Source organism: Populus trichocarpa, chromosome 4 (genome assembly GCF_000002775.5).
Source record: "Populus trichocarpa isolate Nisqually-1 chromosome 4, P.trichocarpa_v4.1, whole genome shotgun sequence".
In the NCBI taxonomy this organism is placed as follows: domain Eukaryota; kingdom Viridiplantae; phylum Streptophyta; class Magnoliopsida; order Malpighiales; family Salicaceae; genus Populus; species Populus trichocarpa.
The window spans coordinates 8,408,790-8,425,139 of NC_037288.2; the positions used below are offsets into that span (position 1 = coordinate 8,408,790).

A 16,350-nucleotide genomic window follows, 5' to 3' on the forward strand; every position below is an offset into this window, starting at 1 on the left:
CAAAACTGGAAAAAAATTACATTCCTTCAATTACCAAATCTTCAATTTAGTCAAAATCACAACCTTCCGGAGGTTTTGGAAATTTGATATTGCTACTGTCAATAGCCTCAAGAAAAATACGCGTATCGTGTGCACTGCCTTCCCATCCTGCCCACACGAACATGAATTGCATGTCGAAACTACAAGCAGCCATGACATTTTGTGTTGGTACACCTTTTCGTCCAATAAATGGAATTTGATTTGCAGATGGTATGCAGGCACGAACATGTGTTCCATCAATTGCACCGACACAATTCTACATGCCACAAAAACATTTATAATACTCATAAATATTTATAACATATTTCATACTCCTCTGAACAACTTAATTAAACTAGTTAATTATAAAAAAAATTCATCTTACCTTGAAATGTGGCATAAATCTTGGATTCATAGCAATTTCTCTTGGTGTGCTCGTAAATTGTGGATCTACTGGTTTTATGACTTCCACAGCAAACAAACGTAATGATTTAAGCACTTCTTTAAAACATCTACTAATAGTTTCACCTGAATGCTGGAATCTTTCCTGCACTTGTCTATTTGACGCCCCAACTGCTATTGTAAATAGAAACATTGTCACCTTTTCAATAACGCTCATTCTTCTTGACGGTTTTAAGCCATGGTGCGTTTCTAATTCGGTGCACAAACTCAACAAAGTGGTTGCGTCCATCCTGAACATGTTAACACTTCGTTTCCAATGACCTCTTAAAACCTCCGACAACCAACGCATCCCTGTGTTATAGGAAACCATACATGGTTCTTTATACATATAATTAATATAATACGTGTTTATAGCTCCAGCTGTGCATATAATTAATTTTTTCCTATCAAAATGCCTCCTTATAATAAATGCTTCGTCAACATCACTGTCATCGTCAACGTCGTCGTCGTCATCATCGTCATTATTGTCGTCGGAGTCGTTTCCATTACTATCATCTCCGGCACCATCAACTGAAGCACCACTACCTTCACAACTAGGATAATTAATTTGGTCTACAATGCGGTTCATTACATTATCATAATTACCATCGAAATCTTCATTAAATATGTCATTAAATCGTGGATCATCCATAACTTCAATTACATGTAAACAAGAAAAAAATTATATGTTGTTAATAAAAAACTTTAAATAATTAAATATCATTCAATAAAAAAACTATCAAAGAGTTGGTGCGACATAAGTTTTTTCCATACCTGTAAAGCCAGCAAAAAAGGAATATTCTACTTGCTTGTATAAAATGCAGCTGAGAGGTTTGAGAAGCTTGTTATGAAGAAAGCTACTTCAGTGAAAAATATGATGCAAACATTCATCTTTATATAGAAAAATTTCAATGCTCTTTACGTCTATTTTACAATTTTTTAGCTTTCAACATAAGTACATTCACATGTATGTATATGCTGTAAAAGTAGCATATAATGTTACTTTTACAGCTCATTTATGTACACCATCCTGACATGTAGTCTTTCACACCAGAGTTAAAAGGAATAAAAACAGAGTTAAAAGTTAAAAACCAGCAGCAAGACCAAGCTTTCAGAAAAGGAAGAAACACCAACAGCATTAGTCCCTTCAGACCTCACAGCAACAAAGAAAAAAACATCAACAGTAACTGCAAAAGGGGTTTCTTTTCAGACATCACAAGTTCACAGTAGCTACCCCAATGGAAAAAAATATTGTCAAGTAAAGAATCACCAGCAGCATGTCAATGTCACAGTAGTTAATCCAATGGAAAAAATTACAGCCAAGGAAAGAATCACCAGCAGCATGTCAATCTCAAAGTAGCTAATCCAATGGAACAAAACAGCTAAGGAAAGAAACACAGCAGCATGTATTATTAGTCCCATCAGACCTCACGGCAGCAAAGAAAAAAACAGCAACAGTAAATTGTAAAAGGGGTTTCTTTTTAGACACCACAAGCTCACAATAGCTACCTAATGGAAAAAATGCAGCCAAGGAAAGAAACACCAACAGCATGTATTATTATTCCCATCAAACCTCACGGCAGCAAAGAAAAAAATATAGGGAACAAAACAGTGAAGGTAAATTAACAACCAATTCCATTAAAGGGTCAACCATTTAACATTAACCATTGAACATTGTAATTCCTAGATAAAATACAACATTACAACCAGCAATTTCTCATACAAGTCTGTTAACTCCCGAAAAGCAGTTTAATAAATATAACAGTACATAAATTACCGCAAATGGATATGCTCATATGTCGTTACATGAAATGTGGAATAATATAATGTCTCGGACAAACTTCGGCAAATGGAAACTACTCTTTTAAAAACCGGCATCCCATTACTCTGCAACAAAAAAATAAACATGTATAAATATCCAAAGCACTTGAACATAGTTAATTGATTAATAGTTAAGAAACTTAAATCATACCATGTCAGCTAAGCACGTTTAGTTCGTGCATACATTCGTTGCAACCATCTCAACTTCTGTTGCTTATCACCCATACTGGCCCACATTTCTCTTTTCCTTCTTAAACTGAGATACTCCGTAGCGAAGTCATGAAACTCATCTTCAATTGAAACTCCAGGAATTGAGTGCAGCTCATCCATCACCTCGCGAATACTACAACTTTCGCGATCCATATTCAAAGAAGTCGAATCACTCTTAGTCGACATACTCTCAAGTAGATGATTGCACCTTGACAGCAGCTGAACACCAATTCCAGCTGTTTTCTTCTTTCTACCTCGCACATCATAATGATCTCGTTCTTTTCTTTTGCCACCGCTTATTGTGTTGCTGCTGTTAGACATATTTATCCCTCCAACCATTCGAGCCATGTCAGTCTAGAAATCTGGAATCACATCTTCCTCCGAATCACCACTGCCCTCTTCCAAACCATCATGAGCAATGTCGGCATTGCTTGTACCAGGATCAACATCACTACCAGCAGGTACACCTGATGAAGGAGCCCATGCATACGCTCCAGTTACGACAACGTTGGAATACATTCGGTCAAATTTATTCTTCAAAGACGGCTCAATACCAACATGTCTGAATTTTTTGGCTCCTCTAATTTCCTGCATATAAATTAAATCAAGTAATGAAGGATCAAAATACTAAAATTTTGGGGTTGGAATTTGACAACAATAAAAGAAATTGTTAGGATGACAAAGAATGTACCTGAATTTTTTGTTTCCACCACTCATCGCTAGCTGCGATTGTGCCTAACTCACTATTCCAGCCAATACCAGTTTCAGAAACCAGCTTATTCCATATCCTCCAATCCTTTTTGCATCCATCCCATTTGTTTTTCAACTGTGTTTTAGTAAATGCATGGCCAGTTTGTTCTTTGAATGATGTTATAAGAAATTTCCACCCCGTTTTATCGAAATGAGTATTAGGTCTCATTCCCATATCAATTGCCTTAATGCATATATCACAAAATACATGCAACATTTCCTTTGTCCAAGCAGCCTTATCAAAAGATTCAAGACCTTCCATGATATCTTTTAACACATTTAACAAAAGTTTAAAATCAATAACTGATATGAATTACAAAAAAACAGCAACAGTAAACCGTGGACTTAAACACTAATAAAACACTCAATGTTCAGCATTTACAAAAGCTGTGTGGTTAGCAACAAACATTAACCATGCATGTATTTGAATGAGAATGTTCATGTTAATTTGTAATGAAAAGTAATTGCAACCCATTACTTTCAACTGTTCAGAAAACTAAGTTTCAGCCATGAGATAATTTTTGAATTATCAAGCAACACTTCATTGCCATCATGTTGTTTGGAAGCTAAAAACAGAGGGAAAAAAACAAACAGAACATAATCTATTTCTACATTCAAAGAAACTCAGCTTTCTTTCGCAGCATGCAAACACAAAAAAAAAGAAACTCAAAATTCTGATTTTGACTGCACAAGTAGAAATAAACATAATCCTACATGCCATGCTAACAGGGCACTCATTACGATTACAATAAACACACACACAGTAAAGGCATCAACAGTTGCTCAAACAGAAACACTATCAATGTGCATAACAAACATATCAGACCATGCAGAACAACACATAAATGAAATTTCAAAGCATGACATTGTTTCCAGTAAGCAAATAATCCAGCAGCAGCACTGTCAGCTGGTAGTAAACATAAAAAACGAAACCAGAATAAAGAATAGCAGACAAGCAGTATATGGAAGCAATTAAACTCTTTTAAATTCAAAACAAATTACGAAGGCACAGTAAACAGAAGACAATCAGCAACAGCTATGGAATTTGTCAATTGCAGAACACACAGTAATTGATCATGCAGGTACACAGACATGCAATTTTTCATCTAAAAAATTGAAAATGCAGATGGAGATAAGGCAGGAACTTACCTCAGTCTATCTCTTTAGGTGTCCAAACCAGCACGGTTCTGCAGCTTTGTCCTGCAAACAGATACAATGGAGACCCAGAAGATAAAATAGATTTTGAGCTACAATTACTATAAAATTAACATGGGTAACACAGTACACAGAAGCATCACAGAAACGCAAGTTTTCAAGTAGAAAAAAATTAAAAACACATGCAAAGCAGAGGACAAGCAGAAGAAGCAATGAAATTTGCTATAAATTAAAAAAATTTGATGAAGGCACAGTAAATAGAACACAAGCAGCAACAACAATGAAATTTATAGATCAATTCAACAATTGCAGTGTTAATAGTAATAGAGCATGTAGCATCACAGACATGCAATGTTTCATATACAAAAAACTGAAATGAAGATGGAGACAAGGCAGGAACTGACCTCAGTCTCTGTCTTTATTCTGCAAACCACCACGGTGCTGCAGCTTTGTTCTGCAAAAACAAAAACAATAGAGACCCATTACAGAAATTAGATTTTGAGCAACATGTGAAACAAAATTGACAAAGGGAACGCACAGTACTTACTAGTATCTCACTCGTGGAACTTTCCCAACACGAATCTCTTGGGGGTTTTCTGTAATTGTAACAGTGGAGGGACAGATCGGTGAAAGTTTGTGTTTTCGATCTTCGTTGGGAAAGAATGGACAGAGAGGAAGAAGCTTGCTCCTGCGTTGGTGGTTTTTTAGGGCAAAATAGAAATGGGGCTGTAGCAAGAGAAAAGAGAGGAGAACAGTTTGGGGAAGGAAATTGGGGTTTTAGTTCATCAATTACATAGATTTGTAACCGAAACAAGAAAAAAATTTGTGAGGTTGTGAGGACCGTAATTGACAGTGGTTACTGGGCAAAGTTTCGGTGGTGAGAGAGAAGTGAAACGCATGGAGGACCAGTTTAGGGAAATGTTGAAACTGGACGTTATTGATCTACAACAACCTTCCACCATCAATTTGTTGGGTTTTTTTTTGTGACTGTTGGGAAATTAAGAAAGAGGGACAGAGGACAGTTGGGAAAGTAAGGGGTTGTTCTTGAAAGTAATTGTAAAATTATCAGTGATGAGAGAGAGGAGAAACGCATGAAAAGCAATGTGTAATTGCTTTTCACTTTTTGCATTTGAACCGTAGTTTTCCCTGGGACCCACATACAAATAACCTGTGGTTCGTGGTTAGCCAAACATATATAACACTGCTTTTCTTTCAACCGCAGCAGCACCAGCATATCCAAACACCATCATAGTCTCACTGAACACATTCTAAGTCTCAACTTCAAAATAAGTTTTGAAATTATATAAATAAATTCTTGTTGATTACACAAATATTAGTTTTTATTTTCATGCATAACTCGAACTTTTTAATAATATATCATCAAATTTTTTTTTAACCATTCAAAATGCAGCTTAGTCTGGTCCAAGCTTGTCGGAGAGACATGAACAATAATTTTCCAATGTCATGTTATGTTTTCATGGTTAAAATACTTTCTACTAGATTTTTGCTTGGTATTTCACTATGATTAAGTGTTTATGGATGTGTTGGTAGTTAATGTCATCCTGAGTTTTTTTTTTGAAGGTTTGTGATTTTTCTCTTAAATCTTCCTAGTGTTCGGTTCTTTTTTATATATATACTATGATTAAGTGTTTATGGATGTGTTGGTAGTTAATGTCATCCTGAGTTTTTTTTTTGAAGGTTTGTGATTTTTCTCTTAAATCTTCCTAGTGTTCGGTTCTTTTTTATATATATATAAAAAAAAGAACCGAACACTAGGAAGATTTAAGAGAAAAATCACAAACCTTCAAAAAAAAAACTCAGGATGACATTAACTACCAACACATCCATAAACACTTAATCATAGTGAAATACCAAGCAAAAATCTAGTAGAAAGTATTTTAACCATGAAAACATAACATGACATTGGAAAATTATTGTTCATGTCTCTCCGACAAGCTTGGACCAGACTACTATGTTTCACAGGTCTTGAACACTCAAACCTGCAGGCAAATAACGAACAAGATGCAATTAAGGAAAAAGTATACCTGTCATCAATATCTTGCAGTAGCAGAAATAATGATACTAAAATCATTTGACTATCTCAGGTTGATAACGACTGCAGATGCAAAAGGGCCTTATTATTAGTGTTTTCTTTTGAAAATAAAATATCTCCTTAATTATTTAACTATTTTCCTTTTTTTTTGGTATTATTAACTAAAGTGAATACATATTTAATTGAATTCTAATTATACCTCAAAAAATAAAATTATTTTTTTACTAGTGATCTAATTTTTAGCAAAGTAACATTGTAGCTTCTAATCTTTGTTGGAAGGCAATGTTGCTTTTTATTCTTTTTTGTTTTGTTTTATTATTATTATTAACGTGGATGTCTAGACCAACTTGTGCGCACTTCGACTAATCTCACGGGCCCTGAAGTTAACGACTATGTAAGCCTCCAATGACTATCATATTAGCAATCACAGGGCTCGAACCTGAAACAACAGGGGGAATAATCTTTTAATCCCAAACTTTTACCTTTGGATCACCTACTAGATAATTATTCTTTTTATTCTTTTTTTTTTATTTACACGAGTTGTATTCAATCATGATATGAAATATTAATCTAACACCCGCTTGTATATTTTAATCATATAATCTTTGTTTTTATTTACATGAGGATCTTAATGCTTTCCAAGAGATTAACACCCGCTTGTATATTTTAATAGTACGTACTAGGCAATAATTAAGACAAGGATATGTTAATTATGATAGATTAACACATCAAACTATGAAACGAGTATCAAATAATTAAACTTTTATTAAACACAAAACAATTATGCCAACATAATTAGTACGCAAAGAAATTTAAACATTAAGAATAGAACTAGAAAAATACTAAGATTAACATCTCTAAATATACTAAATACTCCAACCATAATACTAATTATGAAAGTTAAACAAAAAAAAAATATAGCTTTTAATACCTCTAGTATGTTTTAATATCTTCCTCGGTGTCGATCATTACTACCATTCCTTTCATGACTACACAAAAATAATTTTGATAAATCAAATATATTTTGATAAAAAAAAATAAAGCTTATTCTTTAGTTTAGAAACCTTATTTTAATTTTAGTTGACTCTTGACACATCAAATTGAACATAATTCTCAATATAACCCAATAATACTACCATTAGTTTATTTTCATATCGGTTTGTTTCAATCTATTCCTCGTTATCATTACTACCATTCCTTTCACTACACAAAAATAGTTTTGATAAATCAAAAATTGTTATTTAGAGTAAAACAACATCACTTTTATGAAAGTATAAACAATGAAGTTTTGATAAAATCTAAGTTTTTTTTTATTTTTGCTTAAATCTGCTATGATTTATAGTATGGTTCCAAATTTTTAAACAATGAATTTAAGTATTCGTTTCAACTCATCTTGACCTTACATTCTTAACCAAGTAGATCTCTGGGACCGGTTGAGTTGATTTTAGGTAGATTCATGCTCAATTTAGTAAGACATTGTGCAATGGCCACTTTCATTTATAAAGTAACGACTAGTTACTTGAAGCCTCTATAAACAACATCCATTTTTTTGTATTTTATATGCAAGAAAGACAAGGAAAAGTGCCAAGAAAGCGAGAGAAACATTTATGTATTCATTTCATCTTTCTTGATAACTTAATTGGTTGAAATCTTTCATATTGTGTTATAAGGCATAACTTTGATTACTCTTGAGATGGGTACAATCATTTGAGTACTTTTTTTCTTATTGGGACATTTCTTGGTGAGGTGAGAGTGGCAATAGTTCAACACTTGGATTAAGGGTAAATCAAAGGTTGTAAAAGAGACTTGTTTTTCAATCTGTAAAAATGCATAGTAGATTGAGAAATCTCAAGTGGATCTTGAAGACTAGATGTAGGCATGAGAAATTCAAGATAAATTCCTATATATGATATCTTTGTACTCACGTTCTTTATCTTGTCTTCTGCTTATTACTTGCAAAATTCATTATCTCTACATATTGCTTATATATTGTTTTTGTTTGTCCTTAAGTTTCAAGTTTTATTAATTGTTTATATAATTGATAACAATTTGCATACCGATTCAAAAAAGAGCAAACTTGATTAGTAAAATAGTTTAAAAATATTACAAGTTTGTCATTATAATTGATTTTATGTCCACAATATCCATATAACTGTATCTAAAAAACCAAATCATTAAACTATACCTATTTTCTATCGATAACCTACCTTCATCACCAATTACTAATCTCCATGATACGAACCTGAAGAGTAAGAACCCGTGAACCCATAAGGAAGAACAAACAAATCATTGAAAGCTAAAATCAAATTTAAAAATAGTAAAAAAAAAACTCAAGACAATGTATACTTGAATCAAGGCATCAAAGTTATTGAACGAGGACCCCATCCCAATCATTACAAAGAATTGTGAACTGAAAGTATAAGGTAGAATATCATAAAGACAGTTGATCTTTGATAAGTTCAAGTCAGTTTAATGAAGAACTAACAAGTATGATCAGTCCTCACAAAAGTACACAAAATATTATTTTGAAATCAAAGTTTGTTAAAACAAAAAACCTAAATACAAACTAAATAACCCTATTTAAAGTATGTAAAAATTATTAAACAATTTTGGAAAAATAATAAAAGAGTATTGATCCAAATAGGAAAAAGAATTTTAAACTAACTAGGAAACTAATGGAAATCCCACACAATAGCTTCTGGTCTTTATCGAAGACCTTTCTAATTTTTTATCACCATGAAATTTTAACCCTGTAGAAAAAAAAAGGCCTTTAAAATTTTCTAAAAAGATTTCAACTTAATCCAATAGTCAAATCAAAAGTTATGCTTGTTAGTGTACAACTATTTATTAGCTAAAATAAGCCCAAAATTATCTCTAATGTCCATGAATAATAAGAATTATTGTTGCTTAAAACATCATTGTGAAATAAGGATTGTTGCCTAATTGATCTTCTTGAAAAGTAAAGAATCCTTGCAAAATAAGGATTCCACGTATAATTAAATTCTTATCTTATAAGAATTCATAAATCAAATGAAAAAAATCATTTTTTGAATTTCCTTGTTTGTTAATAAATTTCAATTCTGATTTCAAACATGTCATTGTCTCTTTCATTGATGATTTATTGAGCCTACTAAAAATAAATGAAAAACTTGAGATGTTTAGTTTCCAACACAACTATAATTGTTGCAATATTCCGCATATAGCTTCAGATATGGCCCAAACAGTACACAAAAGTCTAGTCTCATAGATTTAAAACTTTTTAACCTAAATATTCAGAATCAACTCAATCAATTTCTCTTTAATCCTCTAAGTTTCATACTTTGTAATAGGCCCAACTGGTAACTCTAATGGATCCTTTAGTGATGTTTACTAATTCACATCATTCCTCCTCTTCTCAATGGATTCGTCTTTAAATAAACAATAAGAACAACATTAATGGGTAATACATCCTGATAATCCTCCAACAAATAAAAAAAATATTTTATATAGGGTTGTTAGTATAACAAAAGGTCTTTACAACACTTTCTTGTATAAAAAGATCTCATACTTCTTTGTTTTTTCTCTTAACACTCTTTTTTTTTTCTTCACAAATGACCCATCTATTTTTTATTTTCTCTTAACCACATCACTATTTTCCTTAATCTCCAGACTCTTCAATAAACTATCATATTGTTTCAGGGATCATTTGAAAGACCTATTATGTTATGTTCATTAACTAGTGCAACTTGTATGTGTTTCAAAACCATCATGTTCCCATTACTCAAAAACATATTAATTGTTGTCAATTTACTTGAAATCTCACTTTAAAAAGCTTCAACAACCTAATTTTTGTCTTTCACAGAGTCATTCATGTATTTTTCAACCCAATTAACTTTGGTAGCATTGCCAATGACTTATGCATTAGAAGTTTCAACAATAAAGATATGCTCTAAGAAATCATTTTCTTTCAATGTATCAATTGAGGTAGCAACAATGTTTTTCCTTGTATCATCACCTTATAAACCTTTCAAAACATGAATTGACATAGAATCTTTTATGTCCTATTGATCGACCTTTTATTTAGTGTTATCTTTCCTAATATATGAATCTATTGGACTTTCACTCCTTAAAGCATCCAACTCAAATGAATCAACTTCTAAATTCTTTAAAAGTGTAATACCACTTGAATGTTTTGCATCTTTTCAGGGCTGGTCTGCAGCTCCCCTTTCGTCCATTAGTTTATTTGTTTTCTTTATAAGCATTGTAAGTTATTCATCAACATTCATAGATTAAAGTCTCAGTTTCTCTTGCCTCTTTAAATTAAGAATCATTTGGGATTGTGGCAAATTAGTAATTATAACTTTAATCTTATCTATTTGATTTTGTATTTTATCAAATGCCACAGTCATTTGCTCAAATCTTTATAGCTTTAAATATGCTCCAAATAATGCATATAGATCTAGTCTAGCAGATTTGCAACTTGTTAATCAAAAAATTCAAAATCAGCTCAATCAATTCTTCTTAGATCCTCTTAGTTTCAGACCTTTTAATGGACCCATTTGGTACATCTAATAGATCATTTGGTGATGCTCAATGATTCATATCACTCTCTCTTCGATCATACACATGTCACCAAAAACCTTTCATTCAATCTCTCATCTTGGTCATAACACCTATTAATACTAAAAGAAGAATACGTTTCAAGCAATTCAAAGATGAGCCATAGAATATATCTAAAAATTATTCCAAAATATTTCTCTCTATGAACTACAAACATGGGGATTTTATAGCAAATGATAGTCTCACAAAATCAACATGAAGCTTTGATAAACCCATAAAGAACCCACAATCCAAGTTCAAAGTTAATCTTGAAAAATCTATGATTGTATAAATGATACACCCACAAATTTCTTGTTAGAATTTGATTGAAAGCTCGTTGAGCAACATCCATATCTCTATAAGAAACAAGTCCTCCAATTATAGTGGTCCACGAAACCACATTTTGAACATGTATTTTTTCAAACACCTTGCGTCCATAATCATGGACTTGTTTTGTGTGCAAGAAGAATGAGAAACTAAAGAACAAATTAGAAAAACTCACAAGTGTAAGAAGTTTATCTTATAACAAGATATATAACAAAATCACAAATTTTTTGTTTGTACTGTTGAATGAGAAATTGAATACCAATTTAGACAATTGCAATTTCATTTGAACAATACCCTTTCAGTAGTTGATTCGATTCCCCTGACCTTAGTGTAAGAATAACATTTCATTCATTCAATTTTCAACTAGAACATTTTCAACTGCTCCATCGAAATAGACATATTTACTTGTGCTTGGCATTTCATTAATGTAACTCTCCAGGTGTTAAGCAACACCACCAATCGCGCCAATGACAAAGTACGTAAGAGAGAAAGAAAACAACCCGATCCAAGGAGAAAGAAAACAACTAAATTTTAAATTCGATCGAAGAATTGACAACCCAATCATTAGAACAGATAGAGTATTATTAACCTACTCAATTCGATAAACCCACTCAAACCCAATTGTGTTTGGTTTAAAAGGTTTTTTTCTAAAATTTTAAATTCATTTTTTTCTTAAGATTCTAATTAAGGTCCTTGCATACTATTCTTCATATTAAAACTATTATTTTTTACTTCTATTTTTATTTTTTAATAATAAAGAAGGAAGAAGTAAATTATTTATAATAAATAAACGTTCATAAATAATAAAACTGCATTGGCATGAATTCTTTATATTAATTTAGCATAGAGTGGACTTGCTGGTTTAATTAAGAGATTATCTTGCAATCATGAACTTCAACTTGCGGGTAAGATCAATCCCAGCTAATTCCTTGAGGTGTATATAATTCAATCCAAACTTGAATTATTGATCATGTTAATTTCTCTTAATTTCAGTCCATGAACTTATTACGAGGCCATCTTAGTTGCTTTTAGAAAAAAAAAATCCAAAAATATTGGAAGCACGTTTGTGCCATATTACAAGGTGCGGTGCGGTCATGGCCGGAGAGTTATGGTTCAATGTTTTAATGATTCAGAGCCATAGAGATCAAGATCAGATACTCATCAGATATCTTTGGATTCCTTTAAAGATACCTCAGAAAGTGCCGACATTTCAATTTGGTTTGGACAGACAGTGAAATTATAAAATATCCCAATGCATAATGCAGTGATATTCCTCTTTTCTAGAAAAGGACATTATGGAGTCATAACCATGATTATAATGGTAGAACTTGCTGAGCTGTTATAGAGATATAAACACCCTACTGCCCACTTGTGATGTCGGAACTCATGTGCCGGCCATGCACATGGAAACAAATATCTCGGTGCCGGCCTAGTCATTATCAGTGAAGATTGGGAAACTGGACAAGTCCTTTTTAACGTATTTGTTTTTCCACGCATGGCTGAGCTGATATGGAGGTGCATGTACGTGCTTGGAGTTTTCTCTTAATTTGGTGCTTTGCACACAGCAAAGGGCACCACCATCCATTTCAATCCATTTAAAAAGCCTGATGATATGATTTATACCTACTTATGCCTTGATGAGAACGCCCCAGCTTGAACGTGAATGAAATTGAAGATATTTTGATGGGAAAAGCCAAACTGTTTAATTTCTTTCATGGGTTGATTTCAAGCTGAGAAAAGGATATCGCACTTCACAGCCACTGAGAGAAATAATTACCATTTCGACAAGAATGTCAAGGATCAAAAACATGCAGCAAAGGAGCGATCCTTAGCAAAGGTTCTAGTGTTTGAGGTAAGAACTTTCTGGCAAAGAGATAACACATTGAGGTTGTGTTACCATTATAAACGCATTCGGAACCATGCCGAATTTGATTCAAGAATTCGTCTGTAATATCAGCCCACCGGAATTTCCCTGGATGAGGACCGCCCCTTGACCAATCCACCCAAGTGATGCTCCGATTCGAATTTAATTCAGGATAAAGTATGTTCACCAATGTTGGAAAATAATGTTCATCCATGTAACATGGCGGGTGACAATGCTCTTGAAAGATTTGGTAATATTTTTGATCGGAAATAATGTGAACCGCAATGTCTCGGTGCACCTCAAACCATTGTGATCCTTTTCGCCAATCGGTAATGTTTATTGCAGGCCACATTCTAGGGTTGTACCGACCACGACCTGGTTTTCTTGGATCGTCAAATGAGCCTAGGAAGCTTATATTTGAGTTCATGAGGTGGTCGTATGTTGTCTTGAAATTGAACAGTGGAATACAAGATTCGGAGAGCAAGACAAATCTTTGGTTGGAGGAGTCAAGAAGGGCATTCGCTAACAAGCGTCTCTCGGCATCTATCATTGTTCCAGTTCCCCAGTAGACTGCCTGCAACACAGAATATAAACAAAGTTTAGAATAATGCTACATAAAAGAAAAAACAAATCAAACAAATAAACTAAAAAAACTATAGTTTTTCTCCAGCTGCTTTACTCATTATAAAAACATTGAAGCTCCTCCTTTTTTTTTGTATTTTTATTTTTTTTAATTTCATCCTCAAATTTTTTTATTTAATTCTTTTATGGCCTAATGCTATGCAATAAAGTTTTAGATTATAGTAGAAAAACAAAATTAAAAGATAGAGGATTGCTATATAAAACACGAAGAAAATGTGAGGTCAATCTCAAAGTTTTTAGAATTCTCATTTTGGTCCAAAAGCTTATTGTATTTTTATTTTTTTTAATTTTATCCTCAGGATTTTTTTATTTAATTCTTTTATGGCCTAATGCTATGCGATAATGTTTTAGATTATAGTAGAAAGACAAAATTAAAAGATAGAGAACTGCCATATAAACCATGAAGAAAATGCATGGTACAATCTCAAAGTTTTTAGAATTTTTATTTTGGTTCAAAAGTTTATTTTTTTCTTTTCCAGTCCCTAGATTTGAGATAAAAGAAAGAAAGTCGTCGGAAAATGGTAGACAATAAAAAAATTATCGATTGGCCACATTCCGAAAACAAAAATAATCGATCTTGGTGTAAGAGTTTCATTTAATTACAAGAGGAGTACTTTGATAATGATGATCTTTTTCTATAAACATTTAGAAGAAATAGATCGGATCAGTTTAGATTCGGTTGGTTCTTGTTTCTTGAGTGATTTTGGGGTATTGTTTTGAAATTAGTAAGTGATTTATGAATATTTTTATAGTATTTTTTAGGTGTTTTCAAGTAAAAACCACTTAAAATTGGGTTTTTTTGAAGAAATAAAAACACATATTGTTTTTTTTTTTAAATAAGTCATGGTTAAATATTTGCATACCTGTATATCTTTGATTTTTAAGAGAAAGGTTGGCTTTTTATTTTAGCTTTTAAATAGAATTAATAACATTTTCTCAGTTTATCGGTTTATTAGTTTTTTTCTTTAAATCTAAATTAATGCACTCTTCATTTTAAAAAATTTTAATTCATGTTTTTTAAATATTAGTTATTTTTTAATTATTTTGTAATTTTATAATATTTCAAAGAGTTTTTTTCTTTTATATTTGATATCAATAGAACTTATTTTCATGATGTGTTTATCAAAATAAAAATAATTTATTCTTGGTAAAATAACCTCTAAGATAATAAAAAATAAAAATGCATAGATTAAATAGAAAAGGTGAAAATAGTTTCATAGTGAAACCCAAAAAAACACTTTTAGCACTGAATAATGGTATGTTTAAGGAAGAAATTTGAAAGAATATACAAGAAATAAATATGGAGACCTTTTTGGTACTTGTATAATTACCAAAGAGAAAAGGAAGGAAGGAAGGAAGAAGAAGAAGAAGAGAACTTTCAAACAGTGATTCATTGAGTAAGGGATTTCATGTTGAAGTTGCAATGATTTTGAAAGAAGCTAACCTGGCTAGGAATTCTTCTACCAAAGAAGACAGAACTTCGAGGCCATGAATCATTGTAAGAGGGATGTGGGTGCACATAAATGGAGTAGAGTCCTTCATGTCCTTCAAAGAACTTCTCCCACAGGAGAGACAACGGAAGTGGCCCATTTGTCAAGAACATAAAAGCCACTTTTGGAGCCTGTTTCTGAGCAGATTCTTGAACTATCGGGACCATGGATGCTCTCCTCAGCAACTCCTCGTCACTCATATTGTGCATTGCGAGGAGTTCCTGTTCTTTCATGTAAATATGCGTTCCTTTTATTGTTTCTACCAGCAATGACTTTGATGGTATTGGTGAAAACATAGGGCTGGGAGTGGCTTGTAAAGTGAAACTCCTGAGATACAGACAAACTATCATTCCAAGTGACAAGCCGAAAACGAAGAACATGAAATGGAAGACATGGGCTAGTTGTGAATGGGGCTTGAAAGGGATCAAAGTCGATAGGGTTCGTAGATATTGCTCGTTAGCCATTGCTACTGATATTGTTGGAGATTAGGGGAGAAGATTCTCAATTTAAATTGCAGGAACTAGCTGGTTGATTTGAAAATACTTGGAACGTAAGTAATGGTAGCCAGAATGAGTTGTAATTCGCTTCTCCCGTAGTAATAGACCAGCACCATTTTTTTTTTTTTCACTTCTTCCCAGGAAGTCTAATTCCATTACCTAATAAGAAATTAATGGACAAATTGCGATTGGTCGTGGTCCATAATCGTAGACAACGCAATAGCCAGCAGAACTATTTTGACAAAACCAGAGAATCATGACACTAAAGCTTGCCCTTCGCTTAAATTTAGGCAAGCAACCACATCTGTACTCAATTTTTGCTTGAGCACTAGATTTTCTTGTCTTATAGCTTTTTGTTCCTCTTAAAAGACGCGTGTTGAAAGTGTAATTCTGATTTATTTTTAAAGTATTTTTTACTTGAAAATATTTTAAAATAATATTTTTTTTATTTTTTAAAAATTATTTTTGACATCAGCATGTCAAAATGATCTAAAAACACTAAAA

The 16,350-nt window shown here is 32.5% G+C and overlaps 2 protein-coding genes across 2 annotated transcripts; both read right to left on the bottom strand.

Annotated features, from left to right (window-relative positions):
- Window positions 1–2,844: 2,844 nt before the first annotated feature.
- LOC112327276 (L10-interacting MYB domain-containing protein) lies at window positions 2,845–3,502 on the bottom strand. The gene is made up of 2 exons (XM_024599646.2): window positions 3,182–3,502; window positions 2,845–3,078 (listed from the first exon to the last, which is right to left on the bottom strand). The coding sequence occupies exons 1-2, from the start codon at window positions 3,500–3,502 to the stop codon at window positions 2,845–2,847; spliced, it is 555 nt and encodes a 184-aa protein (XP_024455414.2).
- Window positions 3,503–13,112: 9,610 nt separating this feature from the next.
- On the bottom strand, window positions 13,113–16,084 carry LOC7456834 (glycosyltransferase BC10). The gene is made up of 2 exons (XM_002305136.4): window positions 15,304–16,084; window positions 13,113–13,791 (listed from the first exon to the last, which is right to left on the bottom strand). The coding sequence occupies exons 1-2, from the start codon at window positions 15,811–15,813 to the stop codon at window positions 13,147–13,149; spliced, it is 1,155 nt and encodes a 384-aa protein (XP_002305172.4). The 5' UTR covers window positions 15,814–16,084; the 3' UTR covers window positions 13,113–13,146.
- Between the last annotated feature and the right edge of the window lie 266 nt (window positions 16,085–16,350).

What these genes read in the sequence shown, in the direction of transcription:
- LOC112327276 (XM_024599646.2), bottom strand. Translation starts at nt 3,502, where the DNA reads ATGGAAGGTCTTGAATCTTTTGATAAGGCTGCTTGGACAAAGGAAATG. An exon ending in GGTGGAAACAAAAAATTCAG is followed by an intron (nt 3,079 to 3,181) that starts GTACATTCTTTG and finishes ATTTATATGCAG; the next exon opens with GAAATTAGAGGAGCCAAAAA.
- LOC7456834 (XM_002305136.4), bottom strand. Translation starts at nt 15,813, where the DNA reads ATGGCTAACGAGCAATATCTACGAACCCTATCGACTTTGATCCCTTTC. An exon ending in GTAGAAGAATTCCTAGCCAG is followed by an intron (nt 13,792 to 15,303) that starts GTTAGCTTCTTT and finishes TCTGTGTTGCAG; the next exon opens with GCAGTCTACTGGGGAACTGG.